Source organism: Dreissena polymorpha, chromosome 8 (assembly GCF_020536995.1).
Source record: "Dreissena polymorpha isolate Duluth1 chromosome 8, UMN_Dpol_1.0, whole genome shotgun sequence".
Taxonomy (NCBI): Eukaryota; Metazoa; Mollusca; class Bivalvia; order Myida; family Dreissenidae; genus Dreissena; species Dreissena polymorpha.
Window position 1 is genome coordinate 18505332 of NC_068362.1, and position 17683 is coordinate 18523014.

The window sequence follows — 17683 nt, forward strand, 5'->3', positions numbered from 1 at the left end:
TTAGTGGCGGATTATTGGGTTAAAAGCAATATGCGACCGTTTGATCTTTTTGTTTCCGCACGTGCGAATATCACCTATTATTACTGGAAAGGAGATTCTTAATTTATAATTTATTATTTGTAGCTCATACTATTACAAGCACACATTTATGACAATTATCGGCTAATTAAAAGTTAAAAAGAACAACAAAACTTTTAATCGAAATCAACTGATCTACATGTTCTTTGTGCTACAAATTTTTATCCAAAAATCAATACACGCATGCTTTCGAACCATGGGTATGGCGTGACATTGTACATTGGTGCATAATTTTCGTGCGCTTTTGTCGGGACAAAGGTAATACACGATGCTAGAATTTGTAAACGTCTCGTTTACATTAAACAATCGGGAGTGCGTTTCGGATTACAAATCATTATTCTCATTTGGGAATAAAACAAAACATTTATATTTGTTTTATATTTACAATGATTTCAATATTAATTTTGATAAAACCCTTTACGCGGCAAAAAAATGTTTTTATAATATTATGCATGAAAAGCATGATTACCAGGAGGATTACACCCGGTTTCTATTATCAGTCTCTTAAGTAACTGGCCACGATTTTATCATGAAGGAGATCACTGTCGGGACCAATTCGTGCGGTAGGTATTCAAAGCCATAAAACTGCAATAAACCGATTAAATTATCGATTTATAGTGACACGGGAGTTATTCACGCATAACTGATTCACAACTGTTCCCATCTTGGGGCCATACAACGCGCATTTTGTAAACAATGAATCATGAGAATGATTCTTTTTCATTGACTTGATTCTGATGATGATGATATTGATGATGATTAGAAAGATGAATATAATATTTTTTTGAATGAAAATGTTGTCTTTTAGCTGATTTTAGAAAGGAAGAAATAAAATTATTTTAAGTCTATACATTGTTTAGTACATGTACACATATTTACCATTTTGTTTATACAAAAATTGAACAGTTGGCCATGCACTCGCCAACTCCAGACTCCCTATGACCCAACCCCCTCTTAAGAGGCCACCCCGCTTAAGCAGCCAATTTGGCTGTTTCCCTTGACTGGCTGCTTAAGAGAGGTTGGACTGTATTTCTAGTCTATTTGTTGCCATAGCAACCAGAATTTTAGATGTAGGAACAAAATGAAATGACGTGCATAATGTCCATATTGCCATCTATCCATGTTCCAAGTTTCATGAAAAAATATTAAGAACTTTTAAAGTTATCACAGGATCCAGAAAAGTGTGACAGACTCACAGACGCACAGAGCGAAAACCATAAGTCCCCACCAGTGAAACTGGTAGGGGACTAATAAAGCGATTACATGATGTGATGGTAAAAGCAAAAAAAACAGTCTTTATGTAAGCAGTTCGCTTAATGCTTTATGAAGATAAATCCTGTAAAAAAGCAATTCATTTGGGCCGTGCTATGTGAAAAAGGGGTTTAATGCATGTGCGTAAAGTGTCTGCCCAGATTAGCCTGTGCTTTCCGCCTAAACTGGACTTTTGCTAAGAAGAAACTTTCTGTAAACGAAAAATACCATAAAAGCGAAAAATGTCGTCCCTGATGAGCCTGTGCAGACTGCACAGGCTAATCTTGGACGACACTTTTCACACATGCATTAAAATCCCTTTTCACAGAGCACAGTCCATTTGTTTAATTCAACGTAAGTTAATAAGTCATAGCATCATAAATGAACAAGATATTAAAAAAGGATCTTATCATTCAAATAAGGTGAAAACAATATTCATAATTCATTTTGGTCTAAGACACTTTTATCAATGATTTCCTCTCACAACAAATTGGCATTCAGTTTTGGATGATCATTCATTGTCATTTAAATATATATTATTATTATTATTCCATATTTGGATATCAAATCCCAGATTTGACTATCATTTAAATAACATGTTTTTGTCTTGCAAGAAAAGCTTTTAAGTTTTCAGTTTAATCCCTAAGGCTATCAGTATATCAGCAGATGTATATTTGTCAACACGGAAAAAAACTATTATGCAAAAGGTGCATGTCCAGATAAAATAACACTCACAATAAAGCAAAGATTTCCAGTCCAATGGAAGATCAAATTTTACTGCCCAACACCTGGATAATGGCACAATGCCAGGAGAATACAAAATCAGTAGTATAATAAAAGCACTATTGTTTTTAGAGTGTGATACAAAAATTGTATCATCAAAAAAACTGGATACAATTATGTATTTTTTTATGAATGTAAAATAAATAGAACAACAGTTGAAACAGTTAAAATTGATATAAATAATTTTTTCTCATTTTTAGGACACCTGCAATCAAGTGGCTACTTACATGAGGCTCGCAAAATACTTCTTTGGTATAGACATTTCTGAGATGCTGGATGCTCTCCCACCTGCCGGCCGTAAACATGACGATCTTGCTCGTAGCAATTAGCTGTAATTTTCTCTTCACAATGTCCCACTGAAATCAGAAGCACGCATCATGCATGGGTGATTTGAGATGGTGGGCGGTGGCATGTTGAAACTGCAATATTTCATAATTGGTTATTTATTTTCACTAGAGAAATAACAAGAGCTGTCAGAGGACAGCGTGCTCAACTATTCTAGTGCTTGACAGTATAACGTAAGCCATAATTGTTCATATTCAATAATTTATTAAACGATCTTTCAAAAATAAAAAAAGGAAAAAATAATATTTAAAAAAAAATTGGGGGGGGGGGGGGGCGGGTAGGGGAGGTTGAGAATGGGGTATAATGTGGGGTGTGGTCATTTACTAGACAATCTGTCAAAAAAAAGGGGAAAAAAAAAATTTTTTTTGGGGGGGGGGGGGGGTGGGGGGGGGGGGGCAGGGATTCTGGGTTTGGCGTGGGGTATTGTTTGGGTGGAATCCATTGTGGTATTCAGGTAAGTGTTGTTTTGTCAAAGTATTAATAAAATCTGATCATAAATAAAAGAGTTATGGCAATTTAAGCAAAATGTTCAATTATCTAAGTACAAAAGGGGCCATAATTCTGTCAAAATGCTTGATACAGTTGTCTGCTCTTGTCTATAGGTTGGGGTCATGTTGGTAAAATAAGTATGCAAAATGTGAAAGCAATATGTGAAAGGACATTGAAAATATTTGGGGTAGTACGCAAACTTTAACAATGGCTGCATATTCTAAGTGGAAAAGGGGCCATAATTATTACAAAATGCTTCATAGAGTTGTCTGCTCTTGTTTATAGGTTGGGGTCATGATGGTAAACAAGTATGCAACATATGAAAGCAATATGTCAAGGGACACAGGAAATATATGGGGTAGTACGAAAACTTAAACATTTGCACGCTAACGGAAACGGAAACGCCGGGGTGAGTAGGATAGCTCCACTATATATATTTCATATATAATAGTCGAGCTAAAAATGAATAATTTCTCCAAGACATTTATATTTGTCAAATAGCATTTAACCCTTTACCACTTAAATACCTATTTTGATGCATTTGTAGTCCCTTAGAAAGTCAAATTTAATTAAAGACCTTTCTTACTAGATTAAACTTTTAAAGGCTTCATTTCCAATCCTTAGTTACTGATAAGCAGCAAACGGCATAAAACAGGAACGGACTGCGAGTAACTCGCAGGCTGTTCTGATTTTATGCTGGTTGCAAAAGCCATTTTCACTTTGCTTCTTATGTGGAAAGCGTTAACTGTGAAGCGTAATCATTCTGTTGTCATTTCTTTCCACACAAATCTCACAATTCTTTCACTAACTTTACAACAAGACGACTTTGATTATAATTCACTCCATACTATTAAAGTACCAATTAATAAGTCATAAGTTGTTAAATATGACCTTTTCACAGATTTTGGCATGTTTTGAAGTTTGTCATTAAATGCTTTATATTGATTAATGTAAAATTGGATCTTAAAAGCTCCAGTAAAAAAGAGCTGTCTCCATCAGAAGACATAATTATGCCCCCGAAAAAAGTTTTTTTCGAAACCTAAACACATCTTTCGAAACCTTAACGCGGACCCTAAGTTAAAGGTCAATATCAAAAGGGTCAAAATTTGTGTACATATGGAAAGGCCTTGTCCATATACACATGCATACCAAATATGAAGGTTACATCTGAAGCAACATAGAAGTTTTGAGCAAATGCAGTGTGTGTGACAAAAGGACAGACAGACAGACATTGCGATCACTATATGCCCTCCTTCGGGGGCATAAAAAACAAGAATAAAATTAAAGAAAGAAAAGAGTAACCCTGAACTGGGCTCGAACCACTTACCCCTGGAGTAAAAGTGACTATCTCTTAGACCACTCAGCCATCCTTACTTATATAATGAGTGATGTATTTTATACTTTATATAAGCAATCCTCATAGTATCACAAAATTTTAAGACAACAACAGAACTTTCCAAATTATTCAATTGTTTCGCCTTGCAACGCTTTATAGTTTTCAGGTTTTTAAATCGTCAAAAGATGCATATAACGGATATTTTATAGCATGGTAAATCTTCAGTATTACTGTTTCCTCACAAATATCATAACAACAATGAATTTGATTTGCGAATTTGAAACAATTTTTTTAATTTTGTCAATTTACCAAAACGTGAAAAGGCCCCTTTAAGGTCATGTGTTTTTGACCAATTTGGGAATGGATTGAGATCAATGGATTGGGAAAAATAATGTCATTTTGTCTGAAATTGGAAAATGTGTTATTTGTTATTGTTTATTGTTAAACTTACCTTGTAGTCAAAGGAAAAAGCTTCATCAGCGGGCATGTTTTTGATCTGAAAATAAACAAAAATTGTTATGATAAAGGTGTATAATCCTTGTATAAAAAAACATTTTAATACTACTTTATGGAGCAGAGACTTGAAGAACCACTGGCACAACCATAAAGAAAATACAGGTCTTCATCAACACAATGCGCAAAACATGCGGGAAACTGGAGTGACTCGCACAAAACCAAGACGCCTGGAGCTAGGTGGTTGGTGGCAAGACCCTGGACGAAGATGAGATGAGGAAATCAGTTGGGACACTTGTGGAATAGACAAAATAGGCAAGATTTACAAAATTCACATTTTAAGTAAATTCTATAATTCTCATGTAACAGATATTTAAGCAAGCTCTACTTTTTAGACACTGCGTCTGACTACTATTTTGAATTGATATGATAATGTTCAATTTCTGTCAGTCAACTCAAAGAATGACCCAAATTGAAATTTGAAGTTGAATATTGTTTCACTAGCGTGTGAAGGTGTATGTTAACTTGAGGCTGAAAATTAGAAAAAAAGGTATGATATTCAAATAAAATAGTGTACACAAATATCAAAATTGGACAGTGATCTCATATAAGTTAGAAATATCTGTACAAAAATGCATAGCTGTATACTTTGTTGGTTTGATTGCTCAATTGTACAACTATGGGCTGTGCACAAGAATTAAATATATTTTAATTACTGGACTATTAATTTATGAATTAACCAATGAATTCCAGTAAAACATATTTAGATAATTTGTTGTATTTTATACGTATACAAACATTACTTATCATGATGTTCAAAAGTCACAGTTAATGCACTCCAGACTCTGGTAATAGCTCAATAACATTCACCTGGCACTTGTGATCTCCATTACTATAAATTATACGCTTAAAAATTTTGTTTATTTGCTTTCATTTTTGTTTGTGCACATTTTATCACATGTTCATAAGACTATAACAGTTTATTTAGCAAGGTAAACTTGATTGTATTAAAATCGCCTCCAGTTCTGAAACTAATTTATTCTTTGTAACAATGCTTTATGTACAGTCATAATATTCAGTGCAAAGTTAAAATTTGCAAGCTATTCACACATTAAAAAAACCACGCCTCCACTTGAATTTTAGAGTGAAGTTGAAGGTGGGGCAAGTAAAATAAATGTAATGCACAACCAACTAGTGCTTTTTCCCATATCTGAAAGATGAATCAAATGCAAAAACTCCAGCCACATCAAAAGGGAGTGAAACAAGTTGACAAACGTACATAATACAGTACTATGGTAACACATGCAGTAATAATTGTCTGAATTGGGCTGTGTTAAGAATGCTCTGGATTGGTGGGTGACCCTGCAAAAAATCTAATAAATTAATAAAGGATTGAGAGATTGAAAAGGCAGTTAGATAGGTCTTTCTGTAAAGAAATTAATTTAATTAGCCTATGTTTATCAATCATTTGAAATAAAACATAGATGGTTTAATTATTAAGATAAGGTAATATTCATGATCAAGAGGGTAGCCATAACATAATTTATGTACATAATTAGTCAATCAATCAAGCATGTCTGAAAATGCACCAGTTGAAAATTTTCAGAAATGTTTTTCAATAAAAAAAACAAGCAAATTAAGTGGGCTCAACTGCAAACCGAGTGCTTCAAAGTGGCTCAGCAAAAAAGTGTCAATGCCCGCTATACATAGATTATAAATGCGTACCCATCACCTAACTGATGCAAATCAGTTTAATGTGCTGTCAAACAGAGCAGTTTACTAAACAAAACAAGTACATGTACACATATTATACAATATTTAATTTTTCACCACTGACAACAATGGCAATTTAATGCAGAAAACGAGTGGAAGAAAAATGTAATGAAATCTCCTTCCATAACTGAACTATGAAGAAAATATACAAGTCATGACTAAACAAGATATCAAATATAGAAACAAACAACATGAAATTGAGTCCAACAAGTTTCATTGTCACAAAACCATCAAAGTCGTGTATGGTTTTGCCCTTAAGCGTCAACAACTCCAAATTATTGCCATTTTGTCGCACAATTATCCAAAATGCTCCGGCCATTATCTCTATCAAATATTTATCCTCATCTACGGAAATTGTCTCCATACAAATCTGATTGTTACAAATGCATTGAAATAGCATTGTCACAACAAAATGCAGTTCTTTGTCGAACATTTATGAGAAAGTGACCTTTACATTTATTATCAAATAATAGTAATTACAAGTAAGAAAACTGTTTTGATCATTATTTTGGGTGAATCATCACATTATTAAAGTGAAATTTGTTTTAAAGTCAACCAAGAGCACTTTATTCTTTTTTGGGGGTATGGGGGTATTTCACCTCTACATTTCATGCATTCTATAATGTACCTCTATAAAGCAGCAAACTAAAAGTCTTCAGCATTTGTAAGTAAACACATTAGTTGCACTACCAAAACTAGACACTGCACAGTTTGTCATCCAGACAAATTTATAATTGGGCTTTAATACAGCAATTTGTTCATAGTTTGACGAAAGAACATTATCAAAAAGGAATGTGCATCATGTTCAAATTGGCAAATTAACACACCTGACTTGGAAAAACGTTTAAACTATACTTTTTTAATCATAATCATCACTTGAATTAGCAAAAATAATCAATAGCCTTTGTAACTGAAACACTTTTCATCCATAATTTGATGAAATCATGTATTATCTACATAATGCATTTAAACTGCCAGCTTAATTCAAAAGGCTGCATGTTATGGTGGTAACATGTTCACTTTTGCTTTAAGAGTTCCTGGTTTCAAACCCTACAACAGACACTTTAACAAATCTGTTTCCATTTTTTTAATTCAAAGAACCTTCCAAATATTTAGAGTTTTGTGAGTAAATTCATTTAATGGCATTTGCTGAAATACAAAAGTTTGTGAACAAGTCCCTTTTATGTGTTAGATGTTTCACTAACACAAAATAATAATACAATAGTGATTAACTTGTCACACGAAGAGCTACTAATTATATTGCACTTCTGTAAAGCCTTTCAGGGCAAACTAGTTATTTTGCTAGTATATAAGCAATAGCAATATGCCATCAGTACTTGTCCTTATCTTTGCATAATAGATTGCATTATAATCATAACCAAGAAAAAATGCAAAAATGTATTTATTAATTAATTATCTGGTCTATGGGAAAAACGGTTTTAAGCATCACAGTGCATAAAGTCTTGTCCCAGAATAGTCTGCCCATTATTTTTTTAAAGTCTGGTTTACACAGAACCAAGCTCAATATTTAATTGAGTGGATAGTGTCTAACATGTCTAACATTCACAAGTTATATTGTGCTTTAAACACAAATACATTAGAAATTAGACCCAGAAATATAATAACCCATGTAACTTATATGTTGTCACAAATATAATGAGGTTTTCTACTAACGGTCTAACCGCATATCAAATCACTAATACTGTTACAACCATTAATTAGCTTTTAACTGCATTGTAATAGAATACCAGTAATATCATTTGCTGTTACAGTGACATCATGATACATTCCTGCATCATCAAATTACTGTTTAAAACTGTCGGTGTATCAAATAAAATACCCGAATTACCCATATTTCTTTTCCATTTAAGAAGATTTTCATACTTTTTTAAGATTATTTTGTGGTGTGAAATCTCTGTGACATTTAATCATTATTCATTCTTTGCACAGCAAATGCATAAATAACAGCACTATTGAAGCAAAGTATAAGTGTTAAGCACATCAGCATGATAAAGTAATGATAGTAAAAATAATCACTAAGTGGTTTTAAGTGTTGATTATTTTTCCATTGAAAATGTTAAGACAATGCAACAATTGTTGTTCCAGGTACTAAATAATTCCGATTAGGTGAAAGTTAAAAATAAACCTATTGTTGATTGCAGATAAAAGGGTTAAACAAGTTCAGGAAAAGAGAGTCACAACTTAATTTTGTTGTTTTACTGGGAAGCAACATCAACAGCAAGTGGGTCAAAATGTTGCTCCCTGCCACATTTATGTCAAGCAGTCTTTTAGCATTCAACCATTAAATACAAGACCTGGTAGTTCATCAACCAAAGAGAAGACAGCAGTGTATCATTAACATCATAAACAAGTCTGTTGAACACTAAGTAAAAGTAGAGACTTGTTATAATTGTGAGTATTTTGTAGACAGACGTTTGTCAAAAAAGTTTCATTAACATTGTCACAAAGTCCTAATTAAGTTGCAATCATCAGTTATTATGAGCACTTAAAATTATTACCAATACTGGTCATTAAAGCTTATTACCTTAAAGTACCTGTAATGTGGTCATGACAACATAAACATGTTAAGTACTGGTAAATGATGGCTTTATGTGGCTATCAATTCTGGATGTCTACCTTAAATGATAATTGTCAATTAAATGAAATAAATTATTTTACATTTAAGCAAGAGTCCAAATATTAGTTCAACAAGAAACTGTGAAGACAAATGTTCTTGTTAAAATGCAGTTGGACCAATAATTGAAATGTATTATCTGTATGACTGTATAGTGTATAAGCCAATATACTTGGTGGAATCAATCAACATGTACATAGAGTATAATATATAGATCATTAGATGTTCATACCAAACACAGTGTAGATTATGCTGGAATCACTCTTTTTAAACTTAAAACTTAAATATTATAAACATATTTGTTTGCATGTTATAAACTTTCATTATAACGTATATCCTTATAATAACATTTATTGTCATAATATTAATCATTTTCTATGGACTAAGGTTTAAAACACAAAATAAAGTGACCGCATAAAGCCTATCCTCATACTAGAAATACATGTATGTATTGATAATTAAACCATTAAACGCACTGAAAGCAAAATTGAATAATAAGTAAACATATTAAACCTTTTGAAAGAACAACTGGGATAATCTCATGTATTAAATCAGATTTGGCCTGTTGTGAACCTGAGGTTATAAGTCACATATCTTTATATAACCATTGCAAACAGTTTGTATAATTGGTCTTTTGTGTGAGTGATTTTTTTTAAATTCTTTTACAGTTCATTTCTTTGAAAATGTTTAATGAGTTTCTAAATGCACTTCCTTCAATTGAAAAATTAATCATAGAAAACCATATATATGTCATATTAAATTATATTGTTTTTGCTATATAAAATAAGTTATTGCCTTGATTTTTAATTGAAATATCATTTTCCATATTTATAATTTAATATAGCACACAAATAAATTTCAGAAACTATCAGGACATAAACTCATTATACTCTTTTTCTTATAAACTCCTTTTTGACAGAGCACTTACTATAAACTTGTAATGATAAAAACTTAATCTGGAACAGTCTGTAGAGATTTTATTTTTATTTATTTTTTTATTTTTTATTTTTTTTGGGGGGGAGGGGGGGGGAGGCGAGGGTACTAAAATGAAAGGCTACTAAAGCTTTTAATAAGAAATACATGTATATATATGCTTTGATTGCTTGATATTACATCTTATATGAACGAAAAAAAAATAAAAATAAAATATTTTTTTTTTGGCTACCCCAATTAAATGTTGAGGGTCAGCGCCGATTCGGTAGACACGGTCTGGCGACCCGAAACTGACCTTTTTTTTTGGCCTCAGGCCTAGCCTCACACTTACCCCCAATCCCAAACCAAATGGGCAAAATGTATACATAACTTTATATTACTAGTTCAGTGATTTTTATTTGCTCAAATTTACAGCCGATTTTCGGCTGCTTCCCAATCGCAAAAATACACTTTTTTTACCAAAAATCTGACCAAAATTTCCCAAAAATAGCCCAACTTCCAAAAAAAAAAAAATAATTTTTTTTTTTTTTTTTTTTAGAAAGAAGTCTCATATAACTTAATTATGATTTCTTAAATCTAGGTCTCAACTTTATTTTTTATACATCTTACAAAATATATAACTTGAATTTAGTCATTTTTGTCCATAAATCATTCCCAAACTTGCCACTTTTATTGATTAAAAAAAATCCCAATTTGACCAGACTCCTTTTCTAGAAAACTCCCTGAACATGCACTTGAAAACAATATCACTTCTGTTACTTATAATCCTATTTATAATGCTTAATTTTTCCCAATTTCATGGTTTATCGCGCTATTTTTCCCAATTTCACGGTTTATTGCGCTAATTTTCCCAATTCAAATGGCACAGGCTGGAACAAATTAAAGCAAAAAAAATCACTGTAGTTTTCTAAGTATTGGAAATACAATATAACAATAAGGGGATAGGTTCTTAAGTGCCAATGAATTACATTTAAAATGAAAACATTTTAGAAAAAGCAAAATTAAGAGGCAGAAACTTTTTTCGCTAGTGGGAATCCTGTGTAATTCAGTTTCAGGTTATAATGATGATGGATACCCAGCCCACAAAAATATATTTAGATCTGAATCATTGACCCTCTTGATTTAAGAGATTTGCATATTTGTTAACTAAAAAGCTCTACTTAAGTCACACTTAAATTATCAACAACAATCCTATTAAGTTATTTTGCTTTAGGGCAAAGAAATTGGATTTTATCAGCATACATTTTTAAACTCAATTGTTCATGTTACGTAATAATAGATAAACATGTAACAAGACTATTGCCAAGCAATGTATGTCCCCTACCGGCTCCACCATTGTCAGAAATTCCACCATTGTCAGATTATTTGTTTTTATTTGTTGCCATGGCAACCAGAATTTTTGACGTAGGCTCAAAATGAAATGACGTGCATAATGTCCATATTGCAAACCATCCATGTTTCCATCCATGTTTCAAGTTTCATGAAAAAATATGAAGATGTTTCAAGTTTCATGAAAAAATATGAAGAACTTTAAAAATTATCGCAGGATCCAGAAAACCACCATTTTAAGCAGTATTTCTAGTCTATTAGTTGCCATAGCAACCAGAATTGTTGACATAGGGAAAAAAATGAAATGACATGCATAATGTCCATATTGCCATCTATCCATGTTTCAAGTTTCATGAAAAATTATGAAGAACTTTTAAAGTTATCGCAGGATCCAGAAAAGTGTGACAGACAGACAGACAGACGCACACAGCGCAAACCATAGGTCCCCTCCGGTGAAACCGGTAGGGGACAAATAATGCTTAAATTAAGAATAATGCTATAATATACCCATATTGTTCTTTTTTTGCAATCTGATTTTTGTAAATAAATATTGTCATCAATATGTTATATTATTATATATATAATAAATATAAATATAAAGTAAAGTATGGTCTCTGTAACTACATGTACAAATATTAATCCATTTAGACAGCATTGAAGGGATTATTTCCCCGATTGGTGAATTTATTATTTGTCAATGCTATAAAAAAAAAGACAAGTACACATAATAGAGAGAAATAAAACCACTCACTTAAAATAAAAATGTGTGTTCATTTATGATTTATCATTATTTTAATAAATACCAGTACAGTTTTACAAGCATGAGACAAATAAATTGGAGTAGTAATATCTTTGTATTTGTATTAACACATGGTTTGCTCACATGAGCTAAAATAAAAAGCATATGTTTTTATATGTGATATCTCCTATTCCTTTAATCAGTCAAATTGAGGCATGTAATATCAAATTGAAAAAAGACACAAATCTGTGCACAAGTCACTTTTAAATTTTTTATTTTCATTGTAGTAAATAAAAAAAACTCTCGCCTGAAAGCTTCAAAAGGGGCTTAAGAGGCATGTGTTTTTTTTCAAAACATAATTTTGTTTATGGAATGAAATCACTGGAAAAATATGGAGTGCATTGTTTTGGTGAATCATCATCATTCAGATTTACAATTGTTCAGTGCTATATATTTGCATTGACATTTTTGCCAGTCATATATAATAGACATCCACAAACACTGTAGTAGTGATAACAAACTATAAGGTTAAAACTTTAAGTTGTAGCAAACATGCATGAAACAAAATTGACCAGAAAATCCTTGAGCTATAATATGAAGGTTTTAAGGTTAGTGTTGAATACAAGTAAGATTTTTCACAAAGTTTAGTAAACCTGCACCACAATATTTGAAAAGTGCCGGTTCAGATTTTCCTGACATATTTTTTATTATCTTTGTTAAACTAATAACACTTATCTATAATTGCATAATAACTGAATTATCATGGTTAATTGGCCAATAAAAAATTATGTGACATTCCTGTCCACCAAAAGTGTTATTTATTTAACGATAAATAAAAAAGAACACACTGACATACTTTTACATGATTGACAATTTGTGAAGCTATTATCCCAGTTTCCCGCAAGAAAATGGTTATATATGCAATCAGCATAAAACCAGAACAGCCTTCAAGTAATTGTATGCTGTTTGCTGCTCATCTGTATATTAATGGTTGGAAATGAAGCCTTAAAATCTTGAATCTAGAAAAAAAGGTCTTACATTTATTTGGATTTTCTAAGTGCCTGCAAACATTAAGTCATAATGCAGAATCTGACGGTAATTGGTTAAAAGTGACTGTTTTGAGTCTACCTGCGCAGGTCCATCTGGCACTTTCTGGGTCACCTGGTAGGTTTCCCGTTTACTTTCCAGCTCTAGACGACGCTGGTCCTGGTGGTGATCGAACTGAGGAAGGGATGTGTCCAAGTGCTCGATCAGATAGTGGTAATCAGGCTTGATCCAACGGAATATTGGGAACACAAAAATGTCATCAGTTTTAGGATTCTTTACTTCGATTTTCTCCACATACCAATCATCAGCAAGTCCAGCATTGTCTCTCCAGAACTCCACTTTTAAAACATTCCCATCAAAGTTTTTCACTTTTAAATCCTTTATCCTAAATTCATCCAGCTGTCCACTTTCGAAATCGTTGCGGAAGAAATTGTCGAGCTCAAGATCGCCAGTTGTGCGACCATTAGCATCATGCAATTTAATTTTCACATTGGCATCAGTGCCTGCATTTTTCTTATCTCCAGTTTTTACATAAATAATTATTTCAGCGTTGTCCTTTCCACAACATGCACCCATTTTGTGATGTTCTTGAATATTCACAAATATTCAGTATTCTAATATCCAATACCACAAAACTTTTATCACAATAAATCACATTTTGAATGTAACAATGTTCTTATCATTAAACTTTTAGTACCAAAACTGATCCACAATATTCTTACATAAAACTAACGCTGCAATTATATATTTTTAACAATAACCACTGAAATAAAATTATTCCAGCATAGTCAAAATGTCCTACTTTAGGTTGAAAATCCACTCATCTCCACTTGTCAAGTCACACTATGCTATTTATATACCACTGTCTAATCCTAAAATGTTGAATTAAATTGACCAAGCGACACTACCACCACATACCTCCAGCCCAATACAAACGGGACATGGCTCATTGATAACAGTTTGTCAACCTTAACTGCAGGTTAAATGTGTCACATGACCAGGGAGGTGGGCTTTTCATAAGAGTGATAATAAATATTGCTTGCGGGGGGACTTATACAAGGTTATCATGACTAAAAACACATTTTGGGTATTTAAAATTGACTTTGCATGTTTTTTTCTATTTATAATAGCAAAAATGAACTTGTTATAGGATATATGGGATTTTATTATCAGAGAAGCAAAAATGCCAAACACTTAATGCAATATATGCAAATTTACTTAATGCCTCACTCCCAATTAAAAAAAGTACCAGGTTTATATTTTTTACAAATTACAGCCTTCTGAGTATAATTCCCTATTGAAGATTTCCGAAAAATAAAAAAAATGTTTTAATAAAAGCAACAGTAAGTTCTTGTCCCTATCCAGCTTTGATCATGGCATTCTGTCTATTTTATTCAGTACTTAAACATGGTAAAATCATGTATTATAATAATGTATGAAATTAAAATATATAACAAGAGGGCCATGATGGCCCTGAATCGCTAACCTGACTAACCAAATACAATCCCAACCCAGATTTCATCAAGATAAACATTCTGACCAAATTTCATAAAGATTGGATGAAAACTACAGTGACCTCTATTGTCTACACAAGGTTTTTCGAATATTTGACCTATTGACCTAGTTTTTTACCCCAGGTGACCCAAATACAATCCCAACCCAGATTTCACCAAGATAAACATTCTGATCAAATTTTATAAAGATTGGATGAAAACTGTGACCTCTATTGCCTACACAGTGTTTTTCTATTATTTGACCTAGTGACCTAGTTTTTAACCCCAGATGACCCAAATACAATCCCAATCCAGATTCCATCAAGATAAACATTCTGACCAAATTTCATTAAGATTGGATGAAAACTGCGACCTCTATTGTCTATACAAGGTTGTTCTATTATTTGACCTAGTGACCTAGTTTTTGACCTAGTGACCTAGTTTTTAACCCCAGATGACCCAAATACAATCCCAACCCAGTTTTTATCAAGATAAACATTCTGACCAAATTTCATAAAGATTGGATGAAAACTGTGACCTCTACTGTCTACACAAACAAATTGTCGACGGTTTTTTCTATTATTTGACCTAGTGACCTAGTTCTTGACCTCAGATGACCCAAATACAATCCCAACCCAGATTTTATCAAGATAAACAATCTGATCAAATTTCATAACGATTGGATGAAAACTGCGACCTCTATTGTCTACACAAGGTTTTTCTATTATTTGACCTAGTTTTTGACCTAGTGACCTAGTTTTTGACCCCAGATGACCCAAATACAATCCCAACCCAGATTTCACCAAGATAACGATTCTGACCAAATTTCATTAAGATTGGATGAAAACTGCGACCTGTATTGTCTACACAAAGTTTTTCTATTATTTGACCTAGTTTTTGACCTAGTGACCTGGTTTTTACCTCAGATGACCCAAATACAATCCCAACCTAGTTTTCATCAAGATAAACATTCTGACCGAATTTGATAAAGATTGGATGAAAACTGCGACCTCTATAGTCTACACATGGTTTTTCAATTATTTGACCTAGTTTTTGACCTAGTGACCTAGTGTTTGACCCCAGATGACCCAAATACAATCCCAACCCAGATTTCATCAAGATAAAACATTCTGACAAAATTTCATAAAGATTGGATGAAAACTGTGACCTCTACTGTCTACACAAGCATATTGTTGACGGACGCACACACGCATACACGCACATATGGACGCCGGACATCACACGGTCACATAAGCTCACCATGTCACTTCGTGACAGGTGAGCTAAAAAGTAATCTGTTTGTAAAATGTATTTCATTCAATTTAATATTTAAAATAAGGCCTAACAAAAAATTATGTTTGTTTTCACTGACATGGCCTAAAAAATTAGGGTAGGTAGGTAGGCAAATAATTTTATTTTTTAAAATATTTTTTTTTTAGAAAATGTCGTACATAGTGCATCTTCTTCTCATTTTTTGTGTGTACAACTGTATGTACAATAAATTTAAATGCTTTTATGAAATAAAAACTTGCTGTTCATTAATTATGCATTTGTTGCTTTCCTTATTTCCGAGTTTAATGTTGACTTCTGGCAACAACTTTAATAGTCCATTTTATAACCAATAAAAGGCATAACTAAAGGCGCAGTAAGCTTGACCCTCAGTGTCTATAGGGATTCAGTGTTGTTATACTTTCTGTTCCTTTGGGATCAAGGAGTGTATACTATATTATTCATAATTTATAATATATTACATAGTCCAAAAGCCGTGCAAGGGGGACGGGAGTGGTGTTGCATGTAACATTATCACCATGAACAGACCCAGTCAAACTGGGTGTGCTATTATATTTCTTGGATGCAGTTTATGCTTTCAAAGGACCACATTTTCAGATTATATTATAGCGCTGTCCCAAAATTTTGTTGAGCCAACCAGTTTTTTATTTTTGGATGATGTACTATCAACTTGTTTATATTTCTTTTAATGACAACAAGGGCATATCACATATCATAATGTAACATACAGTTTTCAATATAGAAATAATTAGTATGGTACTTGTCAAAGTACAAACATAAGTTATTTTATAGATGTACATTTAATAGGGGTGTTGATTTTTCCAAATTTGAAATCCTGAAAATTAGGCCGGGGGTCTTGGAACCACAGCCGCAGGAACCCAACAGAAATAAAGGGCAGATCCCCCACCCCATTCAGAACCCTTACTAATTGTTCTTTTTTTATTGTCTTTTCAATTGTATTTTCAGGTGAATACAATTTAAAATATTATAAACCACACCGTCCGTATCACCGCATGTGTATTCGTCATTCTATTTATTCTATAAAGAACTTCGAAAATAAATTATCATCGACGAAAAATAATGTATCTGAAAACCACACTCCGAAAAATTGTACGCGTTTTGCACATAAAATAAAATGTGCATATCGTTTGACTGCAGACATTGCAAAACCTAGCAAATATACAATTTGGTTGACATATTGCTTTACAATAGCATTTTTTGTTGGTAAAAAACAACTTAATTATCACCTTTTAATTTCAAACGATAATCAGCAGAAAGATGTAACATCGTCGAAATAGAACTAATTATTTAATTATCATCCTTTAATTCAGATCGATAGTCGGGAGAAAGGTGTTAAGTAATCAGCTTAGAAACAATTTATTTATTGTTACGCTTCTTTTGATTCGTTAATCTTTAAATACGACGTTTGCCATCGGCCGCTATATTGTTGGCAGACGACAAGATCAACTGTTTATTCCAAGTGTACAGTGTCTGCGCATGAATGACCCAATATTATGTGTGAGCAAACTCAATGCTGATTGGCCAGCTACCACGTGCGCTTCAATAACAATAAAAATAATATGCGGATAACGTATACAGTTTATTGAGCGTCGCCGAAAAATACGCAGTCGTTTTTTGTATTTTTAATTTTGGGCTAAAAAAGATTAGGACCGGCGGCAAAAAATTAGGTAGGGTCCGGCCACCGGAAA

The 17683-nt window shown here is 32.7% G+C and overlaps 1 protein-coding gene across 8 annotated transcripts in view; it reads right to left on the minus strand.

Annotated features, from left to right (window-relative positions):
• The window catches only part of LOC127841037 (allene oxide synthase-lipoxygenase protein-like), a 101322-nt gene that overhangs the window by 28705 nt on the left and 54934 nt on the right, over positions 1 to 17683 (minus strand). For 7 of the 8 annotated variants that reach the window (XM_052369542.1, XM_052369543.1, XM_052369546.1 and 4 more), the window contains 2 exons: positions 4734 to 4778; positions 2340 to 2468 (listed from right to left, as the gene is read on the minus strand). In XM_052369542.1, coding sequence (XP_052225502.1) covers positions 2340 to 2468; positions 4734 to 4778 — 174 coding nt within the window. Of the gene's footprint in view, positions 1 to 2339; positions 2469 to 4733; positions 4779 to 13272; positions 13806 to 17683 lie in introns of all 8 variants that reach the window. The other variant, XM_052369545.1, reaches the window with a different exon arrangement.